Source organism: Haliaeetus albicilla, chromosome Z (genome assembly GCF_947461875.1).
Source record: "Haliaeetus albicilla chromosome Z, bHalAlb1.1, whole genome shotgun sequence".
Classification (NCBI taxonomy): domain Eukaryota; kingdom Metazoa; phylum Chordata; class Aves; order Accipitriformes; family Accipitridae; genus Haliaeetus; species Haliaeetus albicilla.
Window position 1 is genome coordinate 16,471,241 of NC_091516.1, and position 21,674 is coordinate 16,492,914.

A 21,674-nucleotide genomic window follows, 5' to 3' on the forward strand; every position below is an offset into this window, starting at 1 on the left:
ATTTAGTAATTTCATGGCATCTTCTGTAGATTGCTAGCCAAAAGCAGGCTGATTAAATGAGTGTGCTGCAAGGCTAAGGTCTATTTTCCAAGTGGTTTTGTTGGGTTTTTGTTAACTTACATTCAAATCCCAAGACCTGAAAAGAAGAATGAAAGAAAAATTGTTAATTATTCCATTCTGCTTTTTCTTTTTAAACACGAGCTCAGCCTCATGTGTTCTGGTTCTTTTCAGAAGGTGAGGCTGACACTCATTTATATATGCCAAAGAACAGATAGAGAAAAGAACAAAAGTAGTATTGGGGGTGCGAGGAGAAGGGAAAAAGCAGCAATTTCTTCTCTCTTGCAGTAAAGAATCAAAAAGTCAGAACTGTTTTTTTAATCCCCTCTTTTCCTGCCTCAGGTAACCTTTCAAACTGAAGTTGAGCATATAAAAATACTGATTTGACTCTGTTTATGCCAGCTGTTGCCTCTGTATTTTTCCTCTGCAGCATTCTTTGTGAATTGTCTTATGCCATAATTCTGGAAGGAGACTCTGTTATTCATAACATTATTTCAATGGAAAAGACTTCTTTAATAGCAGTCAGATCCAAGATAAAAATGCCTCAGAGCAGATATCATAACCAGATGGTAAGAAAAGGCTTTAGATGTGATGTCTGTATTTTTCAAGGCACCTTAGACTTTTAGCTTCAGAAGTACATCTTCAGTTGCCTCTCTTTGCTTTTCCTGGACCCTCCAAGGCAGCTCTACAGTAAAGTTTTCCAAGCTTGCAGAACCAAAACTGTATGTCTGCCCACATTTTCACTGCTTTTCTCTCCCTCAGAAGTCTTGAAGCACGTCAACTAAATGTTCTATTTTTTTCCAGTTCTCCTGGTCTGGGAGCAGACATGATTAGTGTGGACTTGGGTAGGGCTGACTCAATATTTTAATATACTGATGTTCTTGTGTAGTGCATTGGATAGGATATAATTTAATAGAAGTTGGCAAGACTGGAATGTTTGGGCAGAGCCAGTCCCAGCAGTGCAGGAGGCGAGAATTGAAGAGTGCATTTTTTAAATGCTGCTTGGGTCCTGCCCGTGGTTGTCCTGCAGCAGGGAGAGGGAAATGAAGTCTTTGCATACTTCTGGAGAAATGCATTAATAACGACAGTACCACAATGAGGCCTCTGTGCTTCACAGAGTGTTTTACTTCACATGTACTGGCCTAAAAGCATGATGTGTTTGTGTCTCATTGCATTTAAAAACATTCCAGAGGAAAACAGGAGTGTCTGCAGCATTTTCGCAGACAAAAGTGTATGTGTTTGTGCATCCGCACATACTGTTTCAGTGTAACACAGTGATGTGATTAATATTTGCCTCAGCTACTATATAGACTGGGGAATAGTTCTTCTAATTTTATCTGTGCCTATGATCAGCCGGCCAAGGATGAGACAACACACCTAACAAGAGCGTTTGTACTGCCTGGTATTTGCTGCACTACTTCTGTGTGTCTTGGGGTGAATGGGGTAGGAATCTTTTGCTCACTTGAGGTCTCTGGGCATGAAGACTCGTCTATCTGGCTGAAGGGCAAATAGATACAGCTTCCTCTGAGGTTAATCTGAGGTACCTGCTTGTGGAGCGCGTCGTACTCACCCACCAAAGCTAGAACTATGGGCATCCATGGTTCATCCAGGACCTAAGGGGCTGAAAGGAAGAAGGGCTACACTCTTACCAGGTGTTTATTCATTTCCTTCTTATTACTTTTTTTTTTCTTTTCAAACCAACAAAATCATTTTTATTGCTTGAAAACAGCTATCCATTTTGCTTTGTTCCATGCTTAACAGGCAGACCCATGTTGGCCCTTTCTCTGAGGCAGCAAAATGCACAAAGGATTGGTGCAGCTCCTGCATGCTGCATCAGTGTTGTGTTGTTAGTGATAGATGCATGCCTGATTGTCATTTGTTTTAACATATCAAGAAACATCTCCAGAGATCAACTCATAATACTGGGATTGTATTGTTGGAGTGCTCACTGTGTTATTTTAAGGAGAAGAAATAGGCAGTCAGCTCCACACACAGTCTCATGCTTGTGGAGCAGCAGATATGAGCTGTGGCCTGGTAGTGCTGCTAGCTTAGGCTGAGGACCAAAGGGATTTCACTGTGAAGACACTGAGCTGCCTGTAGGTGTTGTGGAGCAGTTCAGTGAGAGATTCAGTGTCAGTTTGATTATTTTTTTTATTATTATTTATTTTTTATAGGTTTCTCTTGAGCAATCTTAATACCATTCCATGAAGAAGAAAAAATGTATCTGAGATTCCAGTTTGGCTCTCATGACTTAACATGAGATTTGCATGTCTTTTTAGAGGTATTATGAATATTTTTCCAAAGATGCATTAATTCTTAAGTCCTGGGACTTCCAAAGAGTCTGGTCCTCCCTCCCCATCCAACATTTAGACATTGTGCCCAAGGACAGCTTAGAGGAGCTGCCTGACTTCACTGGTGTAGTGATGGGAGAATCGGAGATGTTGCTGGGTAGGAAGACAAGGACCAAGACAAGCAGAGGAAAGGAACTGGGAAAAATGGAAGAACAGGTAAAATTGACAGAGCTTGAATTTACATGGGCTGGGTGAAGTGACTAGAACCAAGCCTGGGATGAGGGGTGAGAGTTTAACCAGATTTTGGGTTAGAACTGGTGGAGCAAGCAAATGGATGTAAGTAGAGAAAATGGGTGACAACTCCGAAGTGTGGGAAGAAGACAGAAAGAGACCAGAAGACTACCGGGGGTGATGGCCAGTGTGAGAGTGGGGGCGAACCCAGGGTGTGGGCGGGAAGGAAGGGTAACCATCCTAGGGTGAGGAGCTATGGGGTGTGGAAAGGAGAGCTGTCTGTCTGCAGGAAAGGGAGCCAGGGTGAGAATCTGGGAACGGAGCACTGAAATTGGGGAGGAAGAGGAGTAATTTGGAGAGTATGCCCTGTCTCATTCTCTCCCTGTCAGTGGGAGTCCTGGAGACTTTTTCCCAGCCTGACATTGAGACAGTCCTGCTGGAAGGAGCTGTGTGTGCTTATGTGCTTAAATTGTGCGCGTATGCATGTATTTTTGCTTCCACTCTGGTATTTAGATGGCTATTTTGGGTGCATCTCTAAGTAAATACCACAGCATACTGAGACTCTGGTCTTTCAGCAGAAACATGCGGTCGGGGGGGTTGTTTGTGTCTGCCGACCAGTCTGTCCAGACTGCAGGACGGAGATACCAAGGCGCTCAGGTCAGCCCCACGCTGTGGCTCTCACTCGTGCCTGCCCGCGTCTCTCTCCGTCTCTCTCCATCCTACTCCTTTCCCGTGCCGGGGAAGGCAGGTTTTCCCTGAGCAGCATCTACTGTTCGGGGTGCCCTGTGGTAGCCAAAAGCGTAAAGGATCGCCATGAAAGCAGTTACACTGTCTGTAGACAAAGCTTTTTTTCAAGCATGCCAAGGAAACTGGAAAAACAGGAGCTTCCCCCCCCTTCTCCCAAACCTTTTCAGTACAACATTAAGTCACTTCCTGTAGTTGCAGTAAGTCGAGAATTTATCTCCCCCCCCCCCGCCCCGGCTTATATTCCTTTAAGAGGACGCGGCTTCCAAACCTCGCCTTTTAAAAACGAAACGGAGCGAGCAAACCTTCGCTTCCAGCCACGGTAGCCGCCTGCTGCGCTCGGCGGGCGGGGCGGGCCCGGCGGCGGGGGTCGGCCGGCGGGCGGGGGGAGCGGGCAGGGCCCCGGCCCCGCAGGTCCCCGTCCCCGTCCCCGTCCCCGTCCCGTCGCGGGCGGAGGGCGGGCGCTGCGGAGCTGGGCGGCGGGGCCGGTGTTCGCGGGTGCGGGCGGCTCTTCCTGCCTTATGGAGTGAAGAAGGAGAAAGCCGGGAGGGAGGCAGGGCTTCGGCGTGTGACACATGAAGCTGCGGCAGCCATACGTGGCTGGAAAATTTGCAGTGTGGGGGCAGAGGCATGTGGCTAATTCAGGTAACCAGAAAGCTGGCTTTTATTATTCCTCCAGCTCGTAACTCGCAACAGTTGTTTTTCCCTTTTCTCTCCCCCCAAGTGGGACGGGAGGAGCAGGTTGTATAGCAGCGCTGCGTATAAGTACTCAGCCCAAGGAAGCCCAGCGGATCTGGTGAAGTTTTATTTAGATTGCTTTGGGGACAGGCGAGTCCTGTGTCTGGAGGGCACACAGGCTTTCCTCACGTGCGAGGCGACAGTCTCCCTCAGCAGTGGGATTTGGGACCCTGCTAGAAGGGGGTCGCGCTGCCCGTCTGGGTGCTGGGGTATTTGTGCAGTTTAAAATGAAAGAGGCAGAGGCGCTGATGGAAGCGATGTGAGCTGAGGTGAGAGCAAACTGGTATTGCTGCTCTTGCGGCAGCAGTTCCCGAAGCCATAAAACAGGAGCAGATCTGCGTAAAGTCTAATGGCATCGGTTGCATAAGGAGTGGGGTCAGAGTTCCCCTCGCCTGCTCAAAGGCACCCGCTAGAGAAGTTGGTCTCCGGATGATTTGTGCGGTATGTTGTAACCGTGTGGTCTTTACGTGACAGCATAGCGTGTGTGAAAGCCTGGTGTGACGCGGGAAGACTGGAGGGATTCGGGGAAGGACAGCTTTGAGCTACTAGCTGTGCCACTTCTGTGCCCCTTTGTTAACAGACGCTATCTGTGTGTATGCATGTGTACACATTTATGTGGGTATGCACTTCTCAGCGTTTGAAAACCTACTGATTAACTTTTTAAAAGTTAATCGGGATTTAGTGTTAAGGGTCAGTCAGCGGAAAGCTGGTCTGCTCGCTGAGCTGCTGCAGCAGTTTCTGCCTCCAGTGTGCTGTGAGCAGCCGTCTTTCTGTGCTTGTGTTTCAGCGCGTAGTTTACTGAGGCATAGTTTCTTTTCCAATGCTGATTTTGTTTCTTCTTTTCCAGAAAAAGAAGAAGTTACTATAAATGGAGAAGATGAAAAAGAACGGAAAGACCCCTATTTTGTGGAAACACCTTACGGCTACCAGCTGGACTTGGATTTTCTGAAGTACGTGGATGATATACAAAAGGGCAATACCATTAAGAAACTAAACATCCGAAAGAAGAGGAAAGCCGTACCAGCCTCGGCGGGTACCAAGAACTCTGGTGGCCAGTGCGGCGGCTGGACCTCCACGGAGTCTCTCTCTTCGTCGAACAGTGATGAGAACAAGCAGTCTTGTTTGGCAGCGAGGAGTCAAGTGACCTCATCCATTGCTGTGAGACCCTCAGTTACCTTTGAAGCATCTCCTTCTTATTTAACCGTCCCTGAGGGTAAGCAGCTTCCTCCTCCCTCCCCCCAGCCTCCTCGGCACAACCTCCATGTAACAAAAACCCTCATGGAAACGCGGAGGCGACTCGAGCAGGAGAGGATGATGCAGGTCACACCTGGAGATGTCCGCAGGCCCCGGCTTTCCAGCTTTGGAGGCATGGGCTCCACGAGCTCCCTCCCCTCTTTTGTGGGATCCAGTGGGTACAGTCACATGTCTCAGCAGCTACAGAACGGGTATCAGGGGAACGGGGACTATGGCGCCTGCTTCAGCTCCTCCTTGGGCAGCTCCATCCGTCACAGCCCCATGAGCTCGGGTATATCCACGCCGGTCACCAACGTGAGCCCAGTGCATCTGCAGCACATCAGGGAGCAAATGGCAGTTGCCCTCAAGCGTCTCAAGGAGCTTGAGGAGCAAGTCAAGACCATTCCTGTGCTGCAGGTCAAAATTTCAGTCTTGCAGGAAGAGAAGAGGCACATGATGGCCGAACTCAAAAACCAGAGGAAAGCGACTCAAAATGACACATACGGTTTCAGAAAGCGATCCTACAGTGCGGGAAATGCAGAGCAGTGGGAACACATGTCTCAGGTGAGAAGAGGTGGAGAACTGTACATAGATTGTGAGGAAGAGGTGGAGAGCGTGGAGCAGAGCTCTCAGAGGATAGAGGAGTTCAGGCAGCTGACTGCTGAGATGCAAGCCCTGGAGAAAAAAATCCAGGATAGCAACTATGAAAGTCCAGCAAACCTTCGGGTGAACAGAGAAAGCCTGACAAAAGAAGCCCGATCTGTTGCTGTAGGTGCTGATGAGAACATGAACGATGTGGTTATATACAACAGATCGGTGAGGCAACACAAAGAAGTAGCTGTGGGGACAGAGAAAGAAATGAGAGAGTCTGGGGTCGGGGTGACGGAAGCCATGCTTGGCTTGTCTACAGAGGTCGAGAAAGAGATAGAGCTTCAGCAGCAGACCATTGAAGCCCTTAAGGAGAAGATTTACAGACTAGAGGTTCAGTTAAAGGAAACGACCCATGACAGGGAAATGACCAAATTAAAACAGGAGCTGCAGGCAGCTGGGTCTAGGAAAAAACTGGATAAAGCTGTGATGGCTCAGCCCCGTGTCATCAGCAGGATGGTGGAGGCCGTCATACAAACGAGAGACCAAATGGTGGGAGACCACGTGGACATTGCCGATTCGTCAGTGGGAAACCACCTGCAGACAAGCAGCATCGGCACCTCCTGCAGACCTGCCGTGCGGAGCGTGGCTGCGGGCCCCGAGCTGTTGATGAGCCAGTGGCTGGTGAGGGAGAGGGCAGAGGTGCGAGACCAGGGCACAGGGAGGTCCGTTGAGCTGCGCAATAAGGCGGTGGGCGCAGAGACAAGCGTCTGTGAGACGGGCATCAACACGGAGGAGCCAGCAGGCGTGCCGAGCCCCTGCCAGACGGCGCGGGCGGTCGGAGCGGTGAGGTCTGTGGGCTGCGGGGATTGCTCGGTGGATGTGATGGTTTGCACCCCCAAGGAGTGTGTGTCCCGTGAAACGGCCACAGAGGCTGTGCCTAGGGCAGAGGCGACAGTGATGGCCGTGCCCTCTACGGCTAGCCGGCAAACCAGCACCGCTTTGGAGATGGTGAGCCAGTGCACCGGCACAGAGATGGCCTCCCTGGCGGACTGCGGGACAAACACCGCTCTGAGCAGCTGCGATAAACAGACCAACACGGAGAGTGTGGAGACGCGGAGCGTGGCAGTGGGAGATGGCCGGGTGAAGGACATACACGCATCTGCTAAAACGCGTTCGGTTGGAGTGGGCACCTTGCTCTCCAGCCACCCTGGCTTTGAAAAGCCCTCTGCAGTAAAAACCAAAGACTGTGGTGTTGGGCAGATAAACGTTCATGAGAACTACCTGGTTGGTCTTAAAATGAGGAGCATTGCCTGTGGACCCCCTCCATTGCTAGTTGTGCCAGCTGGTACCAGGAGCATCGGTGTTGGTGGAGAGTCTGTGTGCGAGCCGGTGAGTGGTCTGTTGGAAAGCCCTCTGCCTCCACCTGAGCTGAGGACGGGCTTGGATCACTACATTGAGCGCGTGCAGAAGCTGCTGCAGGAACAGCAGATGCTGCTTGCTGAAAATTACAGTGAATTGGCAGAAGCCTTTGGGGAGCCCCACTCCCAGATTGGATCTCTCAATTCACAGCTCATAAGCACCCTCACCTCCATCAACTCCGTCATGAAATACGCCAGCACAGAGGAGCTGCGGAGCCTGGACCTTCAGAAGCAGTGCATGGAGAGAAGCACCACGTCAGGTAAGCCCAGCATCCAGGTGCACGTTCGGTCCGCTCCTTGCCAGAGCCACAGGTCAGTCCCCGGCTAGGCTCTTGCTTAGTCTGGACGCAAGTGTGTAATCCTCCCCGATGAAACGCAGAACGTAATGTTGTTGCTAGACGTGCCCATTGGGTGTTCTCTCCAGCCCACTGCTTCTAACTGAAGAACCAGAGGTGGTTTTCTCTCTCCCAGTCCAGCAGACTCTGAAGGGCCTGACGACGATGGCTCTGACCATGCAAGAGAGGTATACTGCCGTACAAGGTGTTGGCACTGTTTTATAGCTTTAACACTATTCGAGATTAATGCCTGTGGGTTTGGAATTTTGTCCTTCCTTTAAACTTGGCATGCAGTTTTTAAAAACTACGGTGTCAGATTTGATAGAGGTGAAAGTCACATTCAGCGTGTGTATCGAACTGACTTGTTTCCACCGACGTTTCCCTGGGTTTTGTAGTGTTTCTTCCATTGCCTTTGTTCCCTGTGCCTCTCAGCCAGAGAGCTGTGGGGTGCTTTCCCCCAGGGGAATCAGCAGGGCTGATTGCTTTTTAGTAGGCAACTCCAGAACGCTTCACAGAAACCACATCTTGCATCTTCTCTGTTCCAGTAACTGTTTGTCCTAATCCCTAATTACAACCTCATGTTTGAAAGGCATAAGCTGTAATTACTGCTGGAGGTTTTGGTGACACTCAGTAAAGGCAAGAATTGAGATTTAAATAGTCCTTGCATTTTATTTATTAACTTTAAAATCTATACAATTAATTTGAGGGATTTCTTTATTCCCTGGGGTAAAGTTGCTTACTTTTTTGTTATTATTTTTTGATGTCTGGTAGTCTATTTTAAAACTTAGACTTTTTTTTCTAATACCTTATTGGTGAATCCAACCACATTACTATTAAATTTAAATGTTGGCTTACTGGAAACCGATATGTAATGCCTAGCAGTGACTGTTTGATACCGTCTTCTTGGTCCTGCCATACAGTGACTGAAACGAGAGGTTAAGGAAATGGGAAAAACTTGTGCAAATTCATCTGTAAAGTGGGTGCTGAATTGGAAGAAAAATCCTGAGTAAATACCATTTAATGTCAACATAGCATTATTGGCTAATGCACTGCTATATAAAGCTCTTGCCGCTTATTTACTGTCTTAAAATTTACCTATTTTGGTTAAAAGGCAGCTTGGTAAATCTGATTCTTTTCAATGTTCATGTGCTAAATGGAACCATCCATTAAATGAGCGGAAGTAAAAATTTTAGCTTCCAGTAGTAAAGCAATAAGCAACATTTATGTAGCGGTAAAGAAAATGTATGATATCCTGTCTGCATACATGCAATATGATACTATATATGCAATATTACTATCTTTCTGGTGTGCACTTTATATTTTGGGCTTCTTACAAGTTATGATACTATAATAATAAGAGTATCTAGTAGACACCAGAAGTGTCCTTAAAAACAGTGAACCAGAATTTTTACTAGCTGTAAATCCTCAATTCCTTTCCCTGCTTTTACTACACAGTATCAAATGTGTAGTCTAGAGACTTGAAAGTATTTAGACACAGGTGGAGCAATGGATCATATTTTACTAAAGATGTTCTTACTCAGATTCAGATTTCACATTCTTGATAAAATTATTCAGGAATAATTTTACTTTAAGTTGTAATGCCATTATCTTTAGCTGTGGATGCTGAGTGTAAAACCACTTTATTTTTAGTCTTTGGTGAGAACTACGTGCCAAGACTGCGTGCATAAATCAAGCTCTGGGCTATAACAGTTCAGACCCATGGAGAATTGGAGTGGGAAGGAGGCCATAAGCCTGAAATGTTTCCCTTTTTCTTTCTATTAATTTTGAAAATATTGTCTTTACTACATTAATCTGCTGGTCCTGCTGCCTGTTCCTGTGGTTTTACAGCTCATGTGTTAGTTACTTTTTTCTGTAGAAGGATTTTTGCTGAATGAAGCACTAACTTAAATAATTCGGTAAGCCCTGGAACTAAGAAAGCTTTTTTTTTTTTTCCCCATGCATCAGTATCTCATGATAGCTTGTGAGCTCTTAGTAAGTTTTTCCTGACATTTAGGTCTCTCGGATGTAGCTTTTCAGGTGTCGTGTGTGAACTCAACCAGCACCCCTTTCATGAGGCCTGGCATCTCTAAAGCTTGTATAAATACAGAAATCTTTCAGAGCACTGAGTCTTTAGTCTGGTTTGGTTAGAATGAGCGATCGGGTTTAAGTTACTGAAAGAAGCATGACCTCGCAAGCCTCAATTTCTTAGAAAAACAAGCTGAAAATAGATGCAGAAGTGTCTGGCTTCAGATTAGCAGCAGTAGTGTCATCTTTAATATTTTATTCAAAGAGCATCCTTAGGAAGCGCCTCTTAGAGGCTAGGTCCTTTTAGGGCAAGAGCACCTGCGCTGGCTTTGAGGTGTGTGATTTGGGTACCAGTTTGCCTTGTTAAAGGGTTAGTGGTCCGTACTGCTTCCGATTCCTGAGGTGGCAGCACATCAGTCAAATTCTCAGCTTTACGGATAGCTGTCCCTGCTAGTGCTGGGAGACGGGGCTGTGCTGCAGGGGTGTCTGCCGTCTCGCAGCCCCTGGCGCAGCGTGTGTCGGGCGCTGGAGCCACCGGCGTGATTGCTGGAGCCTGCCCAGCGGGACGTGGGCTGGCGCTGCAGCTGGCATCCTTAGGCGCAAGCCAAGCGGACCTCTGAGATGATCTCTGAACCACATCATTAGCAATTAATATATTGCTTGTTGCAAAATAAACACCTTCACTTCCGTAACTAAGCAACTCCTATTTACATATGCACTATCTCTCAGAAGCCCTAGTGACGTCAGGGAAATCAGACCCGCTGGCCAGACAAGCCGATTTCCACTCCCTGAAGTCCTGTTAGCCAGCATTGGCACCCTGTCTGTGTGTCCAGCTGGATCATATGGATGTGGATGACAAACCTAGACGCCAGCTGATCCTTATTCTTAGACCAGACAGCGCTTTCAGGTTCTTTGTTTATTGTCACAGAATTTCTGAGAAGTTTCAGCAAGTCAGATCTGAGTGCGCCTGTGACGTGTTTTCCAAAATATCAGCCAGGGGCCTAATGTCGCTTGTAGGGGTTTTAATAAGACAGACGTTTCACAAGTCTTGTAGATGGATGTCTTTCTCAGGCAAGACATTCGCAAGGGTGGTGGTGTTTAAAAACAACTGCTCTGCTGTTGCCCTGAAAAATTACCTGAGCATATTTGACCTGAAAATGCATGGTTATTCTGCCTCAGTGATCTTTGGACTACCAGTTTTACAGTCACTTTTTTGAGCAATCCTGACAGAGCACCCCAGTGGAAGCATTATATTAATCATGGCGAGGAAGGAGGCAACCTCTTGATTTAAGACTTGAGGGAGTGAAAGGAAGGGGGAAGCAAGTGGTGGAGGAAAGTCTTGGGGGTTAGGAAAACGTGATGTGCCATCTGGTGGAAGGATCTTTCAAAGTTTTCAACTCTAGCTTTCACCCAGAGCTGGGGAGGCAGGCTGAGGGACGATGGAAGGGCAGAAGGAATGATGGTGGTGCGAGAAGCCCCTGGTTGTCCAAAGCTGGTGGGTAGGACTAATGAGGTATTGTGGCCATGGCTGTCTCTCTGTGTCATCATTTGTAATGCAAAACCAGCAAGGAATTGGAAAAAGCTGTTTTCTCTTTACAGCTCTTCTTTTTGACAAAGTTTGTAGCCTTTTCCTTCAAAGAGTGTGTAGCTTGATGGCTTAGTAGCCTCTGTCCTGGAAGCATGGACCACACTGGTGCAGTTGAAGACTTGAGGCTTGCCTGAGGTTCAGGAGCCGATGCTGTTCGAGGTGCAGGCATGTTGGTGGACTCTGCAAAGCTGTGGGCTGCTACAGCTCTCCCTGGTTGTCTATGTCTAGGCAAGTGAAATGAAGCCCTCTGCTTCAGCTCTGCCACAGATGTGTGCCTTAATCACCATCTTAAGTTTCTGTACAGATCTGCTTGTTTGTGTAACAAAGGTGATCCATCCATCTCTCTGCCGGAGAGAGGGTGACTGACATATGTGAAGTATTTTTCATATTCCCTGGAAGGTAGTGCATGATGCAAAACGCTCATGCAGATGGTCCCATCTGTGTGCCAGATGACTACTGTTTATTCACATGTGTCTGGCCGGCATCTCAAAGAATACAGTGCCACCTCTGCATTTTTCGTATGGCAGGTGGTATCTATTGACCTGCTAGTTGTGACAACATAGAAAGCTTAAATGCCTCTGTTGTTCGAAAATGGTAGTGACCTCTACCTTAGGAGCTGAGGCGTTAAGTGGGGTTTTTTCCTGTTTTAATTACCCATCCAATTATATCAGAAGAGAAGCAGAGACCTGGCCAGTAATTGTCCTATAAAGACATTATTCAAGTGAAATTCCATAAACGTCTTTAAAGAAGTTTGACATACCTTCCCTGGTCATGCGTTAGCACAAGCTTACTACTATTATCATTGTTATCATTAGAGTATTCTCTGTTTTCATTCTGCGGCAGTGCTACATGGAGTGTTTGAATCTGAAAGCTGCTCTATCTCCTCATTTCTGCTTCAGTTAATAAAGAGTATAATTTGCCATGATATAAATAAGTTTTTGTCTTTCAAATATATTGCTGCTTAGAGAGTGACAAGCTCCAGCCTGCTAGCTTGACTCTTCGAGTGACTGTGGTAAAACTCCAGTTCCCTCCCTGCACTGTGGCACCGGGATGTGATGTCAGGCACTGAGATTTGTTCGAAGTTCAACTCCCATGGTAACAGCCACATTTTATGAATATTTAGTGGCAGGAGATTCCCATTTTTCCAAGGAAGTGTTGTTGTATTTCAGCAACAATAAAGCAGCAGCTAAGAAGATGAACTCCTCATAAATGAGAAAGAAGAAAAAGTTCTGAGATGACCTTCCTGCTGTGCCCAGTGTCATGAGATGCTTTGGTCTACCACTCATCAGGGCAATTAGGATGGCTTTCACCGAGCTTCACATGCAGTTGTCTTGGAAAAGAAAGCATTTCATAAATAAGATTATTAGCTGCTTCACAGATGTGTAATTTTTTGTGTTCAGTCTTGTTCAATTCAAGGAATTGGTTTTGACTTCCAGTTTCAACAAGCTGGCTTCACAAGCTAGTTTGGGGTTGGAAAGCAGCTTCTCAACACAAAGAAGATGGTTAAAGTGAGAGTGAAAATGAAATTTAGATTGTTCTTGCAATCCTGTTAAAGGAGCCATGCTGTTAGGAGGAGCATTTTCCCCGGAGCCAATGGTAGTTGCAACATTTACCTACTCCTGGGCCCCAAGTGAATCTGGCTTCTGTGGGTTTATCCTATAAAAAGTTCATGTGTGGCAATTTTTTTGTCCTGAAATTTTAAGTGACTTTTAACCTGGAATGGCTCAGAAGTACCTTTTAAAATGAAACTACGCTTAGTCTTCTGAAGGTAACACATTTATCAGGTGGATGGGTTAATATCAATCATTGTAAATGTTTAAACATGTTACGTTTAACATGTTTGATCATTACTGCTTTTTTATTTACCTTAGTAGAATGAGGTTTTTTTCTTCAGTAGTTCTGATGCATAGACCAAAGGGAGAGTGGATTATAAATTATTTATATAAAAAAAATAACTCTTTAAGTATAAAGCAACTTAATAAGATTTAAAACCACTGGAGAAGACTTTGTGTTCTTCAGTTACACTAATTTCACAGGGAGCTTATTGCTACTGTGAAGAAATCATGCAGTGTGAAGGCGAAGTATTTCCTTGCTGTATATGCTCCAGACAACATTTATGCACTGTCTTTAATAGGGAGTGTATAAGTCGTATCATTGGCTGTTATAAACATATTGTGCAAATAAATGCTCGTACTGATCAACAGGTTAAAAATAAAATCTCTGTGCAGCTACCACATAGGCAGCAAGCTTGTGCCCTTTTTTTAGCTAGAAGCCTGTGATGTTCCAGCCAGAGAGCTGGGTTCTCATCCTGATGGTATTTAATTCCCCTGGCCTCGTTTGCACTTCTCTTGATTTCCAGTATTGTCAAGCTAAATTGTTTTTATAGTACTACTTAGGTTTGCTTCCGTCAGACTAAACAGAATTTTTCAAAAGCAGGTAAAGGCCAGACTTCTGGTATCACAAGTTCAGCACAAATTCAGGGGAAAAAAATACTGTTTAAAACTCACCCAGTGAGTTCCCTGAACCAGCTTGCTACATGACTATTCATGCTCTCGTAACTGGGAGGGGAGCTCTGCAGTTAGGAAGGGAAATAGCATCTTAATAACAATAAACGGATTTTATAGGTGCCAGAAATGACAGGGGTAATCTGCTGCTGATGCATAGTAGTTTTGCTGTTACCCTGGTTTAAATTGGTGAGATTTTCAAAAGAAGTGATTTAGGAGAGGAGGTTCTCTCTAAAAATTAAAAAGACGTGCCCTCATTCCCTCAAATTATTGGGGCTAAACCACTGAAGAGGCTTCAGTCACTTGTTTCCCTCTGAAATTGATGAGAGTATCTTTCTGCATAACAGACTTCAACTGTTTGTAAATCCTTAAGTTTTTCGTTTTGTCTTTCTATTCTTTGGCTTCTAACGTACTCGTGAACTTTTCCAAGATCCCCTACTATATTGCAAAATACATTTAGAAATTCCTGGCAGCTCCATGCTGTGGTTAGCTATGCTCTGTCAATACTTGGAAACTTAGGCCAGGTTTGCATTATTTGCCCACACCAGTAAACTAACAAAACCCATCGGGGCGAGTCTGCCCGAGCGGCTCTGCCCGGAGGCAGTGGCTGGCTCAGTGTTGAACCTGTTGGCTGATTTACTGTCAGTGTTGGGCACCGCGACCCGGCGTGACTGAGAAGGATTGTGTGCAGGCATACTTGAGATCCGCCTGAAGTGAGATGAAGAGTCTATTTTAAGGTCCGTGTGGACTGGTGGTGATGTTCAGCCAGGGTTTCATTTCCACACTTGAAATGCGGTCCCTGTCGCCTCCGACCCTGACAGGGACCCTGCAGCCGTGTTGGAGGAAGAGGGAGCTTGGCTCGTTCAGCTTTCTGGTTTGGGCAGTGGCTGATTAATTTGCTAAATCATCGACTGTAGTCTTGGGTAGCACACCTGCTTCCTTCATCCATTTTTCCGAGTGGTTTGCACTGCGTTGCTGCTCTCCAGCCATCTTTACGTTGGCTGTCTTGTGAAGGGGAAGGCCTGAGAGCTGATGTTAGATGCTAATTGACAGCTTGCGGCATTAATGCTGTGCTGGCCCCAAAGCTGTCTTTCCCTGAACCTTGGCTACCGTAGACGCAGTAGGTGTAGGTATCTAACAGCTGTGTGGGGAGAGTAGGTGTACTGGCCGGTTCGTCTAACGCACGCTTATTTGTTGTGTGCTTGTCCTCAAGCCTCCATGAGCAGGACGCCCTTCCTCCTTCGTTTGAGGGCATGGACAGCATGCCTCAGATCCTAAACTCTGTGTGGTGCTTCTCGGCCACCGAGGGATGAACCAGGAGGGGGAACTTACTGAGATCAAGTTGCACGGGAGGCAAGTTTAGCCAGGAGAGAGGCTGTGAGGCAGGGGAGAAGAGTCTGCTACTATCCTCCTCCTTTCTCTGTCCGACCCTGCTGCAGCTCCCTCCCCGGCCTTGTCCCAGGGCAGAAGGAAGACGGACACCTGAGGAAGTTCAGGCTCTGGCTTTTGGGGGCTGGACGTTGCTGAGGGGGGACGGCAGGGTGCACCAAGGTGCCGTCGGTTCGTGTCAGGCAGGACCCCCGCTCTGCCTTCCCAGAGCCCTGCCGCCTGCCCTCAGCTCTGGCACGCGTAAGCCCACCCGTGTCCCCAGGACACGGGGCAGTTGTCCCAGCTGCCTTTGGAGAAGGACTGTGACGCCTGGCAGGGGACGGAGAGACCTCAGCTTACAGTAAACCTGGGGAGCTTCGGAGCCCTTCCGTATCTGCTGCTTCAGAGCAGGTTTCCTCCGCTCCCTCCCCGTGTCCTCGGTGGCCAGGCTGGAGCAGAAGGGGTGACCTGGTAAAAGCAGCCGCGGCAGCCACCACCAGCTGCAGTTGGAAGCGGTTACTCTGTTCAGCGCTCTTTAATTGTAGCTGTCACCACTCCAACCGAGCGGAGGAGGGAGGCGGTTTCCTTGTTTTTCGGCTAAGGGAGTTCAAAAATCATTGTTTTTGGCTTGGCGCTCCGTCGCCTTGGCAGCCCTCTTCTCCTCGGCTGGCAGATGAGGGATGGCGCTCGCTGTCGGGAAGAGACCCGACCGAAGTCGGTCACCGCTGTGAAGCAAGGCGAGGTGGGGGAGCGAGGGCAGGACTGCCTTCTTGATTTTCATGGGCGCCCGTTTCGTGCCCGTTTCAGGCACGTCTCTGGAGGGGCTGCTCCTGCACGGCAGGCACTGAGGTGGCTGCTGCCTTCACCTCCCACTTCCCTGAGAGGGCAGAAGCTTTTTGGCTCTACCCGTAGTGACATGTCCGTCGATACCATGCCGTGTGCTTTTCCTGGCAGGCGGCTTCCCCCTGTAGCTTGGAGAAGCTATAAGCAATGGTGGAAGCGTGCAACCGGTCTCATGGCTGGAGAAGGTGCCTTGGAAATGCACATGGGGTGAGACTTGGTTGGGAACTCGGAGACTTGGGTGAGAACAGGAGCAAAGAAGAGGAACTGCTGGGAAGTGACAGTGTTTGGAAAAATCAGCTTCGTTATGTCCTGTTACAGGAAAAAAAAAAAGCATTGAGGTGAAGCAAGAAGGGGGAAGGGCAGACTAGCAAGAGCAGTAGAGATGTTGGCTGTATTTCTAAAAGTGAATATTTGGAATTTACACTACTACAATATGTTAGCATCCTGTGCAGTGCCACTCATCTGTTTGAATGAGGAGACTGTGGCTTAATTCGTGATAAATAACAAGGAAAAATCTGTGGAGGCACAAGTGTTTAAAGCAAGCTTTGAAAGGAAGAAGTGATAGTGTTTAAAGTAAGTTAAACATCATATTTTTTTTCCGAGAAGTGCTAGCAAGATCACTTAAGGAAAAATATGTGTGTGTAAAAACCCAGCGTGTTCCACAAACAAAAGCATTTGTACAGCTTTGTAGAGCAGTTGTAACAGCACAGCTGGAGGAACTCCAGGGGAATCTGTAAAAGTCTGTGCATAATTAGTGCTGCCTTTTAAACACACAAAGGGAAAAAATGAGTGGATGCCAGCAATCAGCCAAAAAATAATGTATAACCCCAACACTTGGAATTTGGTTTAAATACAACTACTAGCTCAATACAATCCTATCAAAAAAAAAAAAAAGAAAGAAAGAAATGCGGTGGGTGGGAGTTTATTGCAGTTGTCTCAGTAGAGTATATAACTTTCACCATTAGTGGAATGCTGGCAAAAAGGAAAGTTTCCTGAAAAGTTATGCTTTCATGGAAAATGCCATTTCTAAAAAAAAGTAAGATAAAAAGGGCACTGCTCTTGCAGAAGGAACCTGCAGAGCCCATAAATGCGCTCCTCAGGCATGTCAGCGAGGTGCAGCTCAGTGAGTCTGCCCTGGGCCAGGGTAGCAGGAGCTGCGGTGACTGCACAAACCGAAAGAGAAGGAAAAGGAAGGACCATTCCTTCCATCTGTTTTAAAGCCAATATCTTTATAGCTTTTCCTTGTATTGTATGTTTTCATGGAAAGAAAAACTTACAGCTATTTTTTTGTGTTTTCCGAAAGCGATCACACCCTTTTCCTATTGGATCCTCAGAAAAGAGTATTGTAAAGCACAAGTGTTGTGCTTTTTTTTTTTTTCCAGTTTGGTTTTTTCCACCTGTTGATCACAGTGTTGATGGAAATGTCTTCATCTGACTCCTCTGTGATGCCTACTGTCTTCTCTGGCAGGTGCTACTTTGGAGTACATCCCTCACGGCCAACTTGCAAACACCCACTTAACTTCAAATTTGCGAACGCTGAAATTGGAGCAGGACGTTGTGCCTGCTCAGGAGGAGAGGAAGACTCCCCTTGTGGAAGCTGTTCGGGGAAGGAAGTCCTTTTCTTCTCAGGACAAAACTCTCACTCCAATTAACCTGACAGATGACCAGCTTGCCTCTGGCCTCTATGGTAATAACTGGCTCACATTCAGCTTTCATCGTGCTGATGGAGTTTGAATATGAAATACAGTTAAAGGAGGTTTTCAGGGTTCTCAAAATTGCAGAAGTGGGAAAAGATGTGGGAAAGTCATGGTGTGAGACCCTGTGTCTGCAGATAGTAGTTAATTTTTAAGTGGCAGATGGTAGTGCATCAGTGAAATGCTCTTTAGTGACTTCGTAAGAAAAATTTACTGAGAGAGAAAGGGTTAAAGAATTTTTTTTTTTTAACTTAAGTTTGTATGAATGTTTTACCTGTCTTATGCTTAGAGGTTGGTTTAAAAGTTGTTTCAGTGAATACTAAAATCTAAAAGACCAGCCTTGATTGGACTTCCCCACCCCGTTGAATAGGTTATTGTTAAGTGTGCTGTCTGTACTAATGCCTTAGTTCTGGCAATGAGCTGCTGTCATCTGACACCAAGAATTAAGATCTTCTTAACAGAGCAGAGTAACCCATTTCAATGTTAGAAGTCTTTCACAAATAGCGAAGAAAAAAAACCAGCCACATGTCTTTTCTTAATGATTTCTAAAGCACCATGAAGATTAGCAGCATGTTGGAAGATGGGAAAGTTAGGGTAAACAAGTTTTCTGCTTCCAAACTTGTTTTTGGAAGTGTTCTTCTATATTTCCAATGTGCATCCCACACCATGACTGTCTGTATAAAAGATGAGAAAGCCCAGCTTCAGTTGGTAAATTAAACAGAAAGCTGTTGTGTTTGTTTGTTTTGAAAAATTGTCTAAAGCTGCTGCAGTCGAAGCCAGCTATAGATTTGTACTGATAGGTGTGCTTTGTCTCCCTTTTCAACAGTATGTACTAATAGTGAAAACACACTAAAATCTATCATGAAGAAAAGGGATGGGAAGAAGGATATGAGCAACACCAAGAAGAACCTGCAGTTTGTCGGCATTAATGGCGGGTAAGAGACCTGTCTCCAAAAATCTGTCATTGTGGCACTTTCACAGTGGGAAGGAAAGGAGGAACCCAGGAGTGTATGCATAGCTTTGGCCTGTCCTTCAGGCTGAGGTGCATCTGCTGAGTTTAAGGGTTGGAGGGAAGAATGAAACAGCTGAGCTTATCTTAATCCTCTGTGAACCTTTTGTGCTTGCAAGTCACACATGGCATCAGTCTCAAGTACCTGCAGATTAGATTGCTGGCAAATTTAACACGGGAAAATGCAACAAACTCAAAAGCCATGGAAATGTTTCTCGGGCAATATTTTAGTAAGGAAAGCTTTAATATGTCTTTGGCAGCTGACAAACACAGCATTGTGCTGTTGAACCATACAGCAAGAGATGGCATTGCCTAAGAGTTAACTTTCCTGGCTTTGCCCTAGATAAATAACAAACTTTTCTACACAAATACAGAAAACAGTATGGAAAATAATCTTTTAAAATATTACTTACCCTTGCAGAATGTTGCAAACAACTTTAAAACGGTTTCACCAAATTGTTTTTATATAGCTTTTCTAGCCCTTTCCTCAGATTAGTTTTTCTTTAGTACAAATGCCTTGTGCAGTATATAGCCTAAATATGGCAATTACTTCATTTCATCGATATTGACTAAAAGTGTTATTACTTACAGTGGGGGAATGTTACCACTCATAAATCACTGTTGTACAGTAGAAGAATAGGCTTAGTACATTAATTCATCAGCTGCTGAGGTTGGTGGAATAAGACAGTTCGTTAGAATCAGCATTAAAATTGTCCAAATCACTTATATTTCACCTAAAATACCAAAATGTTTTCGACTGTCAGAGGAAAAAATGTTAAAATCATGGCTGTTTTCTTTCGATAGCTTAGTTAGCTTCCCTGCTTATGTCTGCCTAGTGAGGCAACAACACAATTTACTCTGAACGAATTTCATTTTGTGGCTAAGGCAAGGTCTGACAAGAGTATTAAGACTTCTGTTTAAAAAGGGTTGTTCTTCCATTACACACTGTGCCCGTAATAATTACAGTGTCCGTTGTCAGTGACACTGAGTGCGGTGAGTAGAAAAGGTTTCTGAGTAGAAAACAAGAGGACTAAGCCTTTGCAAGACATTTTTCAACTTGCACCGGCGCAAGCACTGACCGCTGCTGAATGGCACTGAGCAAGCACCCCTGCCCCTGCCTGTTCTCCCCCCCAGGTACGAGACAACATCCAGCGATGACTCCAGCTCCGAGGAGAGCTCCTCCTCAGATTCGGAGGAGGAGTGCGAGGGCCACGAGTACCCCCACGGCCGGCACACAGAGGAGGGCTGCCCAGCACCCCGTGCTGCTCCGGAGGTCTGCGCCATGGGGGCAGAGAGGGACAGCACCCCTCCAGAGTGCGAGGCTGAGGAGGTGGAAATCAGAGAGAGGTAGGCTGCTCGCCCTCTCCCAAATGCCTCCGAGGGGATTACTGCTGCCTCGTTGCGTGGGGCAAGCCACGGGCCATGCCCGTGCTGGTGGAAAAAGCGCTAGGCCCACAGCTGCTCGACTGCTGCCTGCTTCCCTCCTCCTCGAGGGGGTAATCAGGGGCGATTTCATCACAAAACAACCACATGTGAGCGGGGAGAAGGTGTCAGAGGGTGTTCTTTCCAGCAGCTGACCCCAGCAACCTTAAATGGTCCATTTATAGCAAGACCCAGGTGGCTTCCCCCAGGCAGAGACTCTCCCAGGTTACAAACGGCACTCATTTAGGAGCAGGCAGTGCCTTGTTAACAGCCTGGTCTGTAAAACAGTAAGTAAGCAAGCAAATGAGTCTTGAACCATGCACACCAGTCAGCAGCCTGCTGGGAGCGCATCGTGCACTTGCACCTTCCACAGCATCTCAGCCATGGCGGGTACTGCTCGGTGAGATGATGAGGTACAGCGGTGAGGAGGCTGTCCAACCCTGAGATCATATACTTCATATGAGATCGTATACTACAATATACTTCAAAGCCACCATCATGCACTCGTTCAGCATTTCATGTCTAAGTTAACTTTTCAAATATCTGGTAATGAGCTGTGTAAGGTAGCATTTGACAGGCAAGGTTTGGGGGGGGGGGGGGTTGGCACATGGAAGGCAGCAGTGTGGTGAGATTTTACTGATTCTTGATTAGTGAATGGATAGAAGGAAGTATAAACATAGACAGTGAAGGGATATTTTATAGATACTGGGTTTGCCAGATGTTTACAAGTGTGCTAGATTGGAAAATTATGTAAGTAACAGTAAAAGAGGTAAGACAAAATTAATATGCCGTGTTTCATGGAGGTAGAGCCTAGCACCAAACGTATCTGTAAGTATCAACTGCTAAATAAAAGAGCTGCAGAAATTCATAATTAAACAGCTATTCAGAAGCCTTGGAGCTGTGAGTTTTTGAAGTGCCCTGAGCTTTATTTATACAGTACTGTAAGATGGCCTGTTATTTTACAAGTGGCATAAAAAGATGGGCAATTTCTCAAAGGACCTCTCCAATTTATATTTACCCTCGCAAGGGGTGATTGTGAAGAGGAGCAGCAGGACAGCTTAGATAGCCACGTGTACTTGAGGAGCATGTTGTTTGCAAGCTGGCTGCCCTGGCAATGCCCTTTGAGGGGAAGAGGCAGGGCGCATGGCCACGTGGGACCGAGCGTGGTCCATGCGATGGTAGAGCATTTCATTGCTCTGGAAGCACCAGCAGCTGGCTCGTAACCCTGGCAGGCTAAAATGCCTGCCTGACACACATGAGTGTGGTTAGCCTCTCTGCTTTTTGGGAGAATTTTCCTGGAAAACGGCCATTATCTTCTGTGGCAGGTTGTAGGCAGAGATGGTTGGCCACAGCCTGGTGTGCCATGTGGCATGGGCATGAGCCTTCTTATTTTCAGCTGTTCCCTGAGTTTTGAAATTTGTGATGGAAAGGGGGCAGAAGTGAAAACATGAAGGGGGACCAGAGAAAGACAGTAAATTTCCAGAGTGGATGGGATAAGAAAGGCTGGTTCCAGTGAATGGGAGCTGGCAGGAAGGCACCGCCTGTGCCCTTTCCCGCTGGTTAATTCTGTTTCCGTCAAAACT

General features: G+C 46.5%; 1 protein-coding gene across 4 annotated transcripts in view; it reads left to right on the top strand.

Annotated features, from left to right (window-relative positions):
* KANK1 (KN motif and ankyrin repeat domains 1) overlaps positions 1-21,674 on the top strand; it is a 105,367-nt gene that overhangs the window by 72,450 nt on the left and 11,243 nt on the right. For 2 of the 4 annotated variants that reach the window (XM_069777041.1, XM_069777044.1), the window contains 4 exons: positions 4,909-7,563; positions 17,435-17,653; positions 18,487-18,595; positions 19,804-20,016. In XM_069777041.1, the coding sequence (XP_069633142.1) occupies positions 4,909-7,563; positions 17,435-17,653; positions 18,487-18,595; positions 19,804-20,016 (3,196 nt within the window). Of the gene's footprint in view, positions 1-3,763; positions 3,969-4,908; positions 7,564-17,434; positions 17,654-18,486; positions 18,596-19,803; positions 20,017-21,674 lie in introns of those variants that run through there. The other 2 variants (XM_069777040.1, XM_069777042.1) reach the window with 2 other exon arrangements.